Source organism: Condylura cristata, unplaced genomic scaffold (genome assembly GCF_000260355.1).
Source record: "Condylura cristata isolate star-nosed mole 26May11 unplaced genomic scaffold, ConCri1.0 scaffold00035, whole genome shotgun sequence".
NCBI lineage: Eukaryota > Metazoa > Chordata > Mammalia > Eulipotyphla > Talpidae > Condylura > Condylura cristata.
The window spans coordinates 2,720,354-2,732,378 of NW_004567136.1; the positions used below are offsets into that span (position 1 = coordinate 2,720,354).

The window sequence follows — 12,025 nt, forward strand, 5'->3', positions numbered from 1 at the left end:
TCTAAAGAAAGTTTCTCGGTTGAGGACAGGATCACTTGTGCCTCGAAAGAATCTGAAATGGCTTTATGGGATGCAGGAAGCTCACGCCAGCTGCCAATCGCTGATTGAGTAAGTACAGTCGTGTGTCTTCCACAGAATCACCTGTGAACTGTCTTCGGGGCAGACACCAGGAATTTGCCTACTTTAATGAGCCCTAAATCAGTCTGTTGAGGCCGCCCTTCTCAAAGAGCCACCAATGGCGATCCCTGGCCTCACGGATGTAGGACACTGCTCTAGGCGTTTCCATTGCGACAGGATTTCATCTCATCTGGTTTGATTTGTTTGAAACCAGTCAAATTCTAAGAAAAAAGATGGAAATCGGTTTAATTTGTAACTCTGTATCTAAAACCTTGTCTCCTATTCAGTGCACTGATATAACGCAACATCGTGTAGCTCAATGCTGTACATATACCAGGGCTGTTTTCCAAGAAAAGCCAGACAATACATATTTTAGATTTTGTTGGTCTCTAACATAACTACTCAACACTGAAAAACATCCACAGTAAGTTACTGAATGGATCTATGTTCTAATAAAACTTTATTTACAAAAGCTACTCTACTTTCCCCTCCTGTACTATTCACCAATACCTACTTCCCATAACCCAAATGGCATGCCCAGTTGCTTCAAAGCCTCATAACAATGCTTTGCGCTAACCTTGCTCAATGCTCAGCCCTGTTTTTAGCCTTGCCTTTCCATGGAGGAACCTAAATCCAAGGGAAGAAACTAGTACTTTTAGAAATTTCTAGCAGGTACAGAAAATGATACTGGATGAGATTACGTTTGAGCATCACTATCATTTTCCGCACTTACCTAGAAATTTCTAGGAAGGGTGAAGCAGATTATTTTAGAGGAAGTACTACTGAAAAACAGTAGCCAACAAGGAATGGAGTATTGATCCTCCCATCATTTAAAATAACTCAGGGAGGGACCTCTATGGCCTCGCTACCCCCACCATGAACACTCCTCTTCCAACGCCCATTGTTTAACAGCTAACACCAAGCCATAGGAACACCTCCACATAGAAAAACCTAAAATAAATTGCCTTTGTGGTTCAACTGATATTTTTTAAGCAACATTTGGAAAGGTATCAAGAAAAGAGAATGCAAGAAAAAGGAGTTGCTATATCTTCTCCCTTCAATAAAGCCACAAACAATAAATATTTATCAATGCAGACATAAATATACTTCATCTCTGATTGAAATCTGGATGTCAATTTCCATATATACATATATGGAAGGCTTAGCTCTTTGTATTCCATCTTGTTTTCTATTCATAGAGTGAAAATGGGAATCCTGGAAGGATGGCCCTCTGTGGCTCCCCATGTTGCATTTCATAAGGGGGTGTCTGTTTTTGTCTGACCCAGGAACATAACATTTACTTGCAAATGTCCATGTAGAAAAGTACTAAGAAAAGCACTTGCACCCATTCTTTCCCTGGACTGTATAGTCTCTGCACTTTGTTTTGCCCAGAATCTGGCTCTGAATGATTAAAAGTAACAAGTTCTCCCACAGCTGTGGCTGGCAGAACTTGACCTTCTTACTGGCAACAGACTTAATCTCAGGACTAAAGACGAAGCAAGGTTGTCTGACCTGGTCTCCCAATCTCTGACAGGTTGTGCCTCTGACAGGCCTGGGGATGAAGGCTCCCAGCATCTTGGTCCTGATTGGATGCCTCGTCATAGTTACTGAACCCAAAATCTACACCCGCTGTAAACTAGCAAAAATATTTTCAAGAGCTGGCCTGGACAACTACCGGGGATTTAGCCTTGGAAACTGTGAGATTTCTCCTTTCATGTTCTCCTCCTACCTTAATCTCTGCTCCCTCTCCCCCACCCAGCCCACTCCCAAAATATATGTTTAATAATATAATTGTTTATTTTTTACATCATTTTGTGCATTTATCCATCTCAGTTGCAATCCCCTTGGGTTCCCATCACCAGATCACTCGTGCTATCACCACAATCCAGTGCATTTCCCTCCCCCCACTGTTTTTGATCCCATCCCCACTCCACCCCCGTAAAATGTCACTGGTATATGGCTGTTCATTATTATTATTATTTTCTCGCCTGGTCCATTATATTCCTGCTATGAGTGAAACCATCCAGTATTTTTCCTTTTCTTTCTGGCTTATCTCACTATGCATGATCTTTTCCAGCTCCATCCATGTTGCTGCAAAAGGCACGTGGTTTTTTTGTTTGTTTGTTTGTTTGTTTTTGGTTGCTGAGTAATATTCCATTGTGTATATGTACCACATCTTTTTAATCCAGTCATCCATTTTTGGGCATTTGGACTGTTTCCATGTTTTTCCAATTGTAAATAAAGCAGTAATAAACATGGGCCACCCCAAAATATTAAAGGCCCCGCCCAAACTCCCTTTTGTTTGTTTCTAGTTTTCCACGCTCCACCCCACCAGGCATGGTTGCTAGGACCCTTGCACCCTCAGCTCTCAGTGGTTTCTCCTTCCCTGACCCTCACTTCCAGTGCTAATGAATACCAGCAACAGAAGGAGAAAACAATGCCACCTTGTGGCCATTGTTGGGAACAGACTCACCCAGCCAGCCCAGAGAGGGTCACTGACTAGGGTGCTGCTTCAGGTGTGCCATCCCACACTTCTTGTACCCCGAGAGACACTGCTGCCCCGACCCTCTAAGAATTTTACTGGGAACAGAGCTTTGTTGTAACATGTAAAAAGGAGCACTCCTGGCCCTCCCTGGTGGCGCAGCGGGTTAAAGCACTGCACTAAGAAGCTTAAGCCACTTCCGCATGAGTTCCATTCCCACCTGCCCCAGAGGAGATCCTCATGGCGTGGCAGACCTCTCCTGACCCACCCGCTGCTCCCCTCAGCAGTGTACTTCGTCGATCTGCCTGTTCTGTTCCCCACTCTGTCTCTGGTGAAGCCTCTCACCGCCCCTGAGCCTCTGGCCTGTACCCCAGTTCTGTATGCACAAATAAATAAATCTTTAAAAAAAAAAAGAAAGAGCACTCCCCTAACAATAGGATTGCAAACAAACACTGCTTTTCTTTGGCTGTCATTTCTGGCTTTCCCCCTAGGGATCTGCATGGCTTACTACGAGAGCCGCTACAACACCACAGCCCAGACCGTCCTGGAGGATGGCAGCACTGACTATGGCATTTTTCAGATTAACAGTTTCACGTGGTGCAGACATGCAAAGCTACAGGAGAAGAATCACTGCCATGTTGCCTGTTCAGGTACAGTTTTTGATTTTCTAGAAAGATTGTCCTCATGAACAAAGACAGAAAGCTGGTTATAGAATTTCCACCCATTTTCTGCTTTCACTAAAATTTGGAGTTCATATGTGCAAATAGGTCTATGCAAAGCCAATAAAGTATTCAATTGTTCCCTGAGGTTGCACACAGAATCCTGTGGCCTACTTGTCCAAGGAAGTCTTATTCTTACAAAATGGTTTTTATGAAATCTGGCATGAAAACAGGATGATGAACAAATGGACTATTCTACCCCTTTATACATAGACATAAAATAAATAAATAGAAAACTGTTCGCCAACTAATTTCCATAAGCAATTCATTCAAATGATATAGTACATGCTTCTTTGTATGAAATGAGACAAATATACTTTGTGTTGCATTTCTTAAATAATGGAAACTAAGCTAGACTCCACTTTCAAGTCTTCTACTTCAATTACTTAAGAATAGAATTGGAAGGCCCTCTCTGGTGGCACAGTGGGTTGGAGCACTTTATGGCCAAGCCAAGTCATGGCTGTTTCAGCACAAGCTCAATCCCCATGCTCAATCCCCACCCCAGAGGTGACCCACATGGCGTGGCAGACCTCTCCTGACCCCCCCGCTGCTCCCCTCAGCAGTGTACTTCGTCAGTCTATATGTTCTACTCCTCACTCTGTCTCTGGTGAATCCTCTCCCACCTCTGCATCTCTGGCCTGTACCCCATTTCTGTATGCATAAATAAATAAATCTTTAAAAAGGATAGAATTGGGTATAGGAAAATGAACTCTGGTATAGCTTTCCCCCAATATCTGAAAGTAGGGCATTCCCATAAAACCTTCATTAGAGGAAAGGGGGTAAATCAAATAAATGATTTCCATTAATTTGTATGGGAAATTGTTTTTTGAAGTAGCATTGATTTGCAACACTGTATGCATTTCACAGGCAAAGGGTCACAGGTACATATGGCCTCAGATATATGTCACCTCATCACACCCAGCACCAAAAGCCCCAAAATCCTCCACCGTAGTCCATTTTGCCGCCTCTATTTGGAAAAAATGTTAAGCATTCTAAGATCCTTTTTGGACTCTAATAACACATGTGTCATATTACTTGATGTCACGTAAGTCACTGGATGTCTTCATTTTTATGAATTATTTTCCCTTTTGATGTTATATTTTCAATAGTTTCTATTATTATATCTCCAACTTCTTTAAATTTTTTTCTGAAGTGCTAAATCTATTAAATCCATCAGTTAAATATTTCATTCCAGAGTGCCCATTTTTAGTGCAAGATAAGTGTTTTATACCTTTCATTTCTCTCATTTAATTCATGCTTTCCTTTAAGTCCTCGCTATAAATAAGCATACTTATAAGCATTGTTTTAAAACTTCTTTTCTGTTAATTCAATCAACCCTGCCAGTAACTGACCTTTCTTCTAGATATAGGTTATATTTTCATGCTTCTTTGCTCATGTAATAACTTTTTATTAGATTATAAGTATACTGTATATTATATTGCTGAGTATGTAGATATGTTATCTTTCTTTAAAAAGTATTGAAGTTCATATGGTTCAAGAATAGCTCTTATGTTTGGATTAGTTTAATCTTACTACCAAGGTCTAGTTCGTTTAGTGTGTCTGTATGCACCAGCATTTCAGGTATATTTCTCTGCTATGCCAAGTTAGAAATAAAAAATTTCCCAGTCCTGTGTGACCTCTATGGTTATTCTGGTCCCTTGTAATTGCCCTTCAACTAGCATCATGGAGTCGTACTGTTGCACAGCCAGCTTAGCTGTCATCCAAAGACTGAGTGGAACCCCTATGCAAATTTCAGAGTAGCTTCTACCTCCAAAATGCTTTTCTCCACAAATTTCAGCTCTCTTAGCCTCTGGTTTCTGTATCCTGCACTGAGATTATCTCTTGCTTGCATTCTACCTTCCTGGTTGGAAAGTGGCCTTGGGCAGAAATTCATGGCAAGTAAAAGGCTGACTTCATTTGGTGTCTGTCTCTGAAACCCTGATCCTGCACGGCCTGTTCTCTTCTGCTTGAAAATAATGTTCTCATAAATCGTGTCTCATTTTCTAGTTGTTTACAGTGGAAGAGAAAATCTGTTACTCCATCGTGGCCATGCTTGACTTTACATACAGTTTACTAATTTAATATTGTTCAATTTAGTTCCAATTAAGGAAGTCTGGGGCAAATGTATATCTGCAAGGCAATCTTGGATTCTAGGAAATTAAAATGTTGGACGGTTCATGGTTAGAGGTGAAGGAACACTCATATCTGGTTTCTCATCCTAATGAACATGGGGTTTTTAGGAGCAACTTTAAAATAGAAAACAGACTTTATAGCCTCACCACCTCTCAGTGACTGGTCTCCCTCACCCTCAGGCCAGAGAGACTTTAATTATGGTCAGTGTCATTCTGTCCTATGTATTACTGAAATAGGGACATTTGTCATGAGAAGGTGGACAGAAGTTAGCTCCAGAGTATGTTGATAAGGAAAATTTTCTGCCTACCTTCCCCAACTGTTTGAGCAGAAGATACATTATTTATAGACACAGAGGTAGATATTTAGAGATATGGATAAGTATACAGACAGCTATACACAGTCACACATATAATAATAGACGCTATCTCCATTTTCCTCCAACAGCATAAACCTCATTAAAATAGGAGACTTTATATGTATACATATGTATATATATATATTTTTTAAGAGTATTTATTTATGCATACAGAACTGGGGTGCAGGACAGAGGCGCAGTGAGAGGATTCACTAGAGACAGAGTGGGGAGCAAAGCACTGCTGAGGGGAGCAGCGGGTAGATCGGGAGCGGTCTGCCACGCCACGTGGGTCACCTCCAGGGTGGGGATCGAACTCACGCTGAAGCAGCCAGCTCCCTTGCAGTGCTGTGCTCTAACCCACTGCGCCACCAGGGAGGGCCCTAATTTAATTCACTTCTATAAATCTCTGTTTCTCATATCCAGCTGGTATCTCAGACAGAAACGAGATATAGACTGAGTACAATAGTGATTTTTAGTTGGGAGGCAAAAGGATACTGAGGAGAGACCAAGATTTGAAAGCAGAACTAACTCACCTGAATATAAGTACCTCTTTTTGTGTAAATCGCTGCTGATTTCTATTGGTGGATGCAAGAGAATAAACTATTCAGTTAAGTAATACTTTGTTTTTCAACCTAGTCCTTTTCTTGCTCAGGTTTGACGGGACAGAACTGTTTATTTAAAGTAAACTGAGCAGAGAGTTCTTGGCCAGGTGATCCTAAGTTCTGACTCTCAACTCATTTCTGCCTGTCTGCTGCCCCTCTGTGGCCATTTTATTGTGCTTCTTTCTCAGCTTTGCCTCAGGTTCACTTCCCAACCTCCACTTCCCTTGACATGCTTTTCTAAGTAAATACAAAGTCGTGCCTAAGCAACATTTTTAAACCATCTTAATTATAAATAAAATGAGATAACAACGTGGAAAGCTGCTTTCCATGGCCTCCACACCTGTGCCTACAGCCCTGAATCCCCTTACTGTCAACTTCACAAAATGGCCTAACACCCTATGAGCCTTGCTCCAAGCCTAGCATAACAGAAAGCTCTTCTCCCGCTTCTTCTCCTCCATCTATGCAGCCTGTGTGTCTCTGAGCCCTGAAGACCCTGCTGAATCCACTTCTCCTAGGAAATAGAACCTGGCCATTTTCAAACACAAACCCAGTATCTCAGCAAGCACTGATGCATGTAAAACAAAGTGTTTCTAAGAAATTGGAACATGTATCAGATACCAAGAACTTAAGTTTAGATAATCTCCCAGATGAATAACCACTTGAAAATTAATAGTGTTGATACTTTTACTATCAACTTCACTAGCACATAGTGTTCTGTACTATGCAATCTTTGCTCAAGTGCATCTATTGGGGGAAAAAAAAGAGTCAAAGAAGAGAATTTAAGTTTGATTGTGACTCATTTACAAGGTGTGTAATCTCAATTTATAGGGAAAATAATAGTACCCATCCATATGGCTATTCTGGGGACTAATGGAAATAACTTATAAATCTATTTATAGATCTACTGTCTGTGTGACAGAAAGTTAGCTATTAGTATTACTATTATTATTCTGAATACTAGTCTCTCTAGAAACAAAATGAACAACTTTTTTTTTTAAGATTTATTTATTCATAAAGAACTGGGGTACAGGCCAGAGTTACAGGGGCAGTGAGAGGATTCACCAGAGACAGAGTGGGGGGCAGAACAGACAGATCAACAAAGTACACTGCTGAGAGGAGCAGCGGGCGGGGTCAGGGGAGGTCTGCAGCGCTATGTGGTCACCTCTGGGGCAGGCAGGGATCGTCATGGGGAAGTGGCTTTAGATTCTTAGTGCTGCGCTTTAACCCGCTGCACCACCAGGGAGGGCCCAAAATGAACAACTTTTAAAGGCTAATACAGCTTTATTTTCCACAGTACCCCAGATGCCTGTGAATTTGCATATATTGCTTCAATTTGTTATTTACAGATGAATATTTTTGCTTTTTTTTCAGTTAATAGTTTTAATTTTTTTTTTTAAAGATTTATTTATTTGTGCATACAGAACTGGGGTATAGGCCAGAGGTTCAGGAGCGGCGAGAGGCTTCACCAGAGACAGAGTGGGGAACAGAACAGGCAGATCGACAAAGTACACTGCTGAGGGGAGCAGCGGGCGGGTCAGGAGAGGTCTGCCACACCATGTGGTCCCCTCCGGGGCAGGCGGGAATCGAACTCATGCGGAAGCGGCTTTAGATTCTCAGTGCTGTGCCCCAACCCACTGCGCCACCAGGGAGGGCCCAATAGTTTTAATTTTTTAAGCCACACTTAGAATAAATTCGTTTGCAAAAAATCTATCACCATCTTTATCTTCTAGTTAAACTTAGCTGAGAAGGCAATGGAATTAGCAATTAAACCTGCATGCCCATTTTCAAGAGTTTACAAAATAAATTAGAATTAGAATAATCCACTAACATGCAAGCTTTTTAATTTTTATTTACACATTTTTTACATGATTGTTCCTTTCTGTACAATGTTTGATTTCTCCTCTCAGGTGTTTTCCTCATAAAATTACCACCAAGATGTAGATGGTCTAGAAGCAAAAAAATAAATTAAGTTTTAAGTTTAACAACAATAATAATAACTAAAGGATAACAAACATACCATGATTCATAATTTTTCCAACCAGCCTGTCCCAAAAATCAGTGAGAAAAGAGAAGAAAATGTTATTTCCACCAAAAATAAAATCCCAACTAACACTATATTCCTCTCTCTTACAGCCTTGATCACTGATGACCTCACAGATGCAATTATCTGTGCCAAGAAAATTGTTAAAGAGACAGAAGGGATGAACTATTGGTAAGAGTCTTTCCTTGGGAAAGACTGACTGATATGAGCCAGTGTATCTATTTATCAGCTGTGATATCAGAATGGACATATTCACCCCTGCAGTGGCTCAACAATTTAAGTGAGACCTTGTCTGTAGCCTTCACCATTGGTATGTTGCTGGGCAGTGAGCATAGTAGAAAGGATTCTGGCAGAGAGGAGAACTAATATTGAATCATGATAATATGGGATTGCTGTCTCAAGCTCCAAGCAATGGAAAACTGCTTTCTAATGTGAAAGGGGAAAGCATCAATAACATCAGTGCACAATAGGAAGAAAGCGTGAGTTTGCTCAGATTTGCAGAAGACTTTGTAGTTCAAGGCAACATTCTGTGGGAGTCAGAGCAAGCGAGAGAAAAATACCCATACTTCCTAGGGTACAGACAGGCAGTGCTCGTAATTAAGACAGTTATACATTATCAAATGAAGGCAGACTTTGTAAAGGTAAAGATCAAAGTTATACATTGGGAGGTTTTTCGAGGAACATTAACCACCTCTGCACACACCAGTAAGGACATTCCCTGTGTCCAGATGATGAGGCTCAGAAGAGCCAAATGCGTTTGCTCAAGGCTCATCCAAGGAGGTCTGGCCCCATGGTCATGTAAACTTGAAGCCCGTTTTCGGTCCTGTTTACGTGACTGCTCAGCGCTTGGGTCATCGTGACCTCGCATATTCCATAGGCGCATCTGTTGTGACTCTGTTGTTTCTCCGCAGATTATTACGTTATTTTCTGTTGTTGTTGCTTCCCTCTCCTCAGGCAAGGCTGGAAGAACCACTGTGAGGGGAGAGACCTGTCTGAGTGGAAAAAGGGATGTGAAGTTTCTCTGAACTGAGACTGGACCAAGGACCAAGGATATTTTGCAACAGTCATGAGAATTTGTAATGGACGTCAAAATGCTCATGTAATCTTGTTCACGTTCTCCCAATATCTTTTCTCAAAGTTAGAGTGGGAACTAAGCTATCTTTTTAAGGCAATAAAGTTTCATTTAAATGTCTTCACTTCATCCTGACTCTGATTCAAACATGTCGTAAAAGGACCCTGTTACAATTTGAAAGTCACCACAAAATGTCGCAGCTCTGGAAGGAACAAAGTTCCCTTCTATATTAGGAGCCCTCCTAGTTCCTATGGCCCTGAAGTAGCTGTTGATTTTTTAAGTGTCTCTGTTCTCTCAGGCCCTTGTTTCCAAGGTCACCAAGAAAAGAAGGTAAACATAGTGAGGGCACCAAGGTGAACAGGGAGCAGGAGGCAAATGGACAAGGGAGAGTAAGTAATGTTAGGGAAAAGCAAAAATAAATAAACAAAAAATAAAATAAAATAAACTGTTCAAAGGAGCATCATAAATATACAGGTATGTGTTAAGACCAAGAGTAGAGAAGATTCTAGTCCACTGTGTCCCAGGTCAAGGAGAAGTACTAGATGAATCACCAGAGTTTATCATCCTCTGTCCTGGAGCTTTAGGTCATGTTTTCCCTGATCAGTGGACACAGATTCTTTCCTCAACACTGCCGGAGAGAAAGCCCCTGCTCCCTCACTATCCTGATGACACTAGTGGGACCACGACACAGAGCTGCCACTCTTATCCCTGTCGTCAAAGTCCCCCATTGAACCCAATATCCACTTAATCTGTCAAAACCATAAACTATTTTTACACCAATTTTTGAGGGGAAAAAAAAGTCTTTTCTCACTGCTTATTCTAAACTTCACCAAAAATCTTCTTTAAATGTTTTTGGGGGACTCTCTTTTCATAGACCTTTGACTGTTTGGGAGATGACCACATTGTTGAACAGTTAGGGTGCATTGTCTGCTATCTGCTCCAATGTTGAGGGAAAACATTTAAACTCCAAAACATGTGACTAACATGTTGTTTCACCTCCTGTAAAATGGGATTAGAATGTTTGCCAGACAGTTTCACCAAGGATGAGCAACAGTAGCAGAAGACCATGGTATAGACTTTCAGGAAAACACTGGTGACCACTGTTCTATTTCCACAGTTTTCTTTCTCCAGCCTGTTCAACAGGTGATTTTTTTTCTTTTTTAAGATTTACTTGTTTATGCATACAGCACTGGGTCTGTATGCATACAGGCCAGAGGCAGGGGCAGTGGGAGGATTCACCAGAGACAGAGCAGGGAGCAGAACAGGCAGATCAATGAAGTACACTACTGAGGGGAGCAGTGGGTGGGTCGGGAGAGGTCTGCTGTGCCATATGGGTCACCTCCGTGGCCGGGGATCGAACACACAAGGAAACAGCTACAGCTAGCTTGCAGTTCTGTGTCCTAACCTGCTATGCCACCAGAGAGGACCATAACAGGTGATTTCTTCTAACAAGTACCACAAACACTTCAATGAGGCGAACTACATTTTATGTGAAAGAGTGATGTTTCTGAAAGGGAGAAAGAAAAATCTGCCAGGGAAACTGTGGCCGTTGGTTCCACTAGGCCCCTGCTGCTGAGATGTCCAAGCTGCAGGGTAAAAAGTTAAAGTGTTCTCTAAATCTCCTTGCCTGCTGGCCACCACGCCCCTGCTGGCAACATAATTCTTGGTAAGGAAGAAAAAATAAATCTATAGTTGCCTTGAAAAAGCATTCATGCAAAATAAAGCCAGGATTCATAAGTAATCGGACTTCTGCATCGCTTTTCAAAACAGTATCCTGTTACTAGCTAAAGCAAACAGAGAGATTTTAACCCCAGGAACTGCCTGGCGGTGCAGAAGGGCAGATTGAAAAAGATTAAATATTTGTGCAAATCTCCACACCCCCCTTCACGAAGGGCCACCTTAGTCTGAATAAAAGGGATGCAGGGGAGGGTTGATGCAGGAGCTGAGAAGAGAGCTGTATCCCAAAGGGAGGCATAGGAGGAGCTGGAGAAGGGGGAAGGAGTGGGCATGAGTTGGTGGCAGGACCCTGCACTGACTTCGAGTGACACCTGGGACCCCCTCGCGGAGACAGGTCATGGAGAGCAGGTAAAGACAGAAGAGGGATGTTGAGAGCTGTGAGGCTGCAAGGCTGAGATGACAGAGGCCAGAGAGCAACGCTCAGAGAAACCCAGACTCTCTAGCACTGCTAACTTGCAGGGTGGGAGGAGGGAGCGCCCAGAGCACACCAGCAAAGCACAGTGAAAATGGGCAGTCCAAGGCCAGCCAGGGGATCTGAGGACGGACCATAAAAGGGAGATCTTAGAAAATTGGTAAAAATTGCAGTTTTCAAACCCGTGGCACGCTATCAAAGTCGGCTTCTGCCTCTGAGAACTTCTGCCAGGAACCTTGAGTTTAAAAAAGGAAAAAAGAGGAAAACCTCATACAATAGAGCTTTCTGTGCTGGAAGCAGGGAGATTGCTGATAAGATGAGAGTTTTTTCGGAAAGGGGGTTTTTCTGTGTATTT

The 12,025-nt window shown here is 42.0% G+C and overlaps 1 protein-coding gene across 1 annotated transcript; it reads left to right on the plus strand.

Moving 5' to 3' along the window:
- The first annotated feature begins 1,675 nt into the window (after positions 1-1,675).
- On the plus strand, positions 1,676-9,479 carry LYZL1 (lysozyme-like 1). The gene is made up of 4 exons (XM_004692948.1): positions 1,676-1,814; positions 3,091-3,249; positions 8,542-8,620; positions 9,404-9,479. Exons 1-4 carry the CDS (start codon positions 1,676-1,678, stop codon positions 9,477-9,479), a joined length of 453 nt encoding a protein of 150 aa, XP_004693005.1.
- Positions 9,480-12,025: the final 2,546 nt, after the last annotated feature.

What these genes read in the sequence shown, in the direction of transcription:
- LYZL1 (XM_004692948.1), top strand. Translation starts at nt 1,676, where the DNA reads ATGAAGGCTCCCAGCATCTTGGTCCTGATTGGATGCCTCGTCATAGTT. An exon ending in CTGCCATGTTGCCTGTTCAG is followed by an intron (nt 3,250 to 8,541) that starts GTACAGTTTTTG and finishes TCTCTCTTACAG; the next exon opens with CCTTGATCACTGATGACCTC. An exon ending in ACAGAAGGGATGAACTATTG is followed by an intron (nt 8,621 to 9,403) that starts GTAAGAGTCTTT and finishes CCCTCTCCTCAG; the next exon opens with GCAAGGCTGGAAGAACCACT.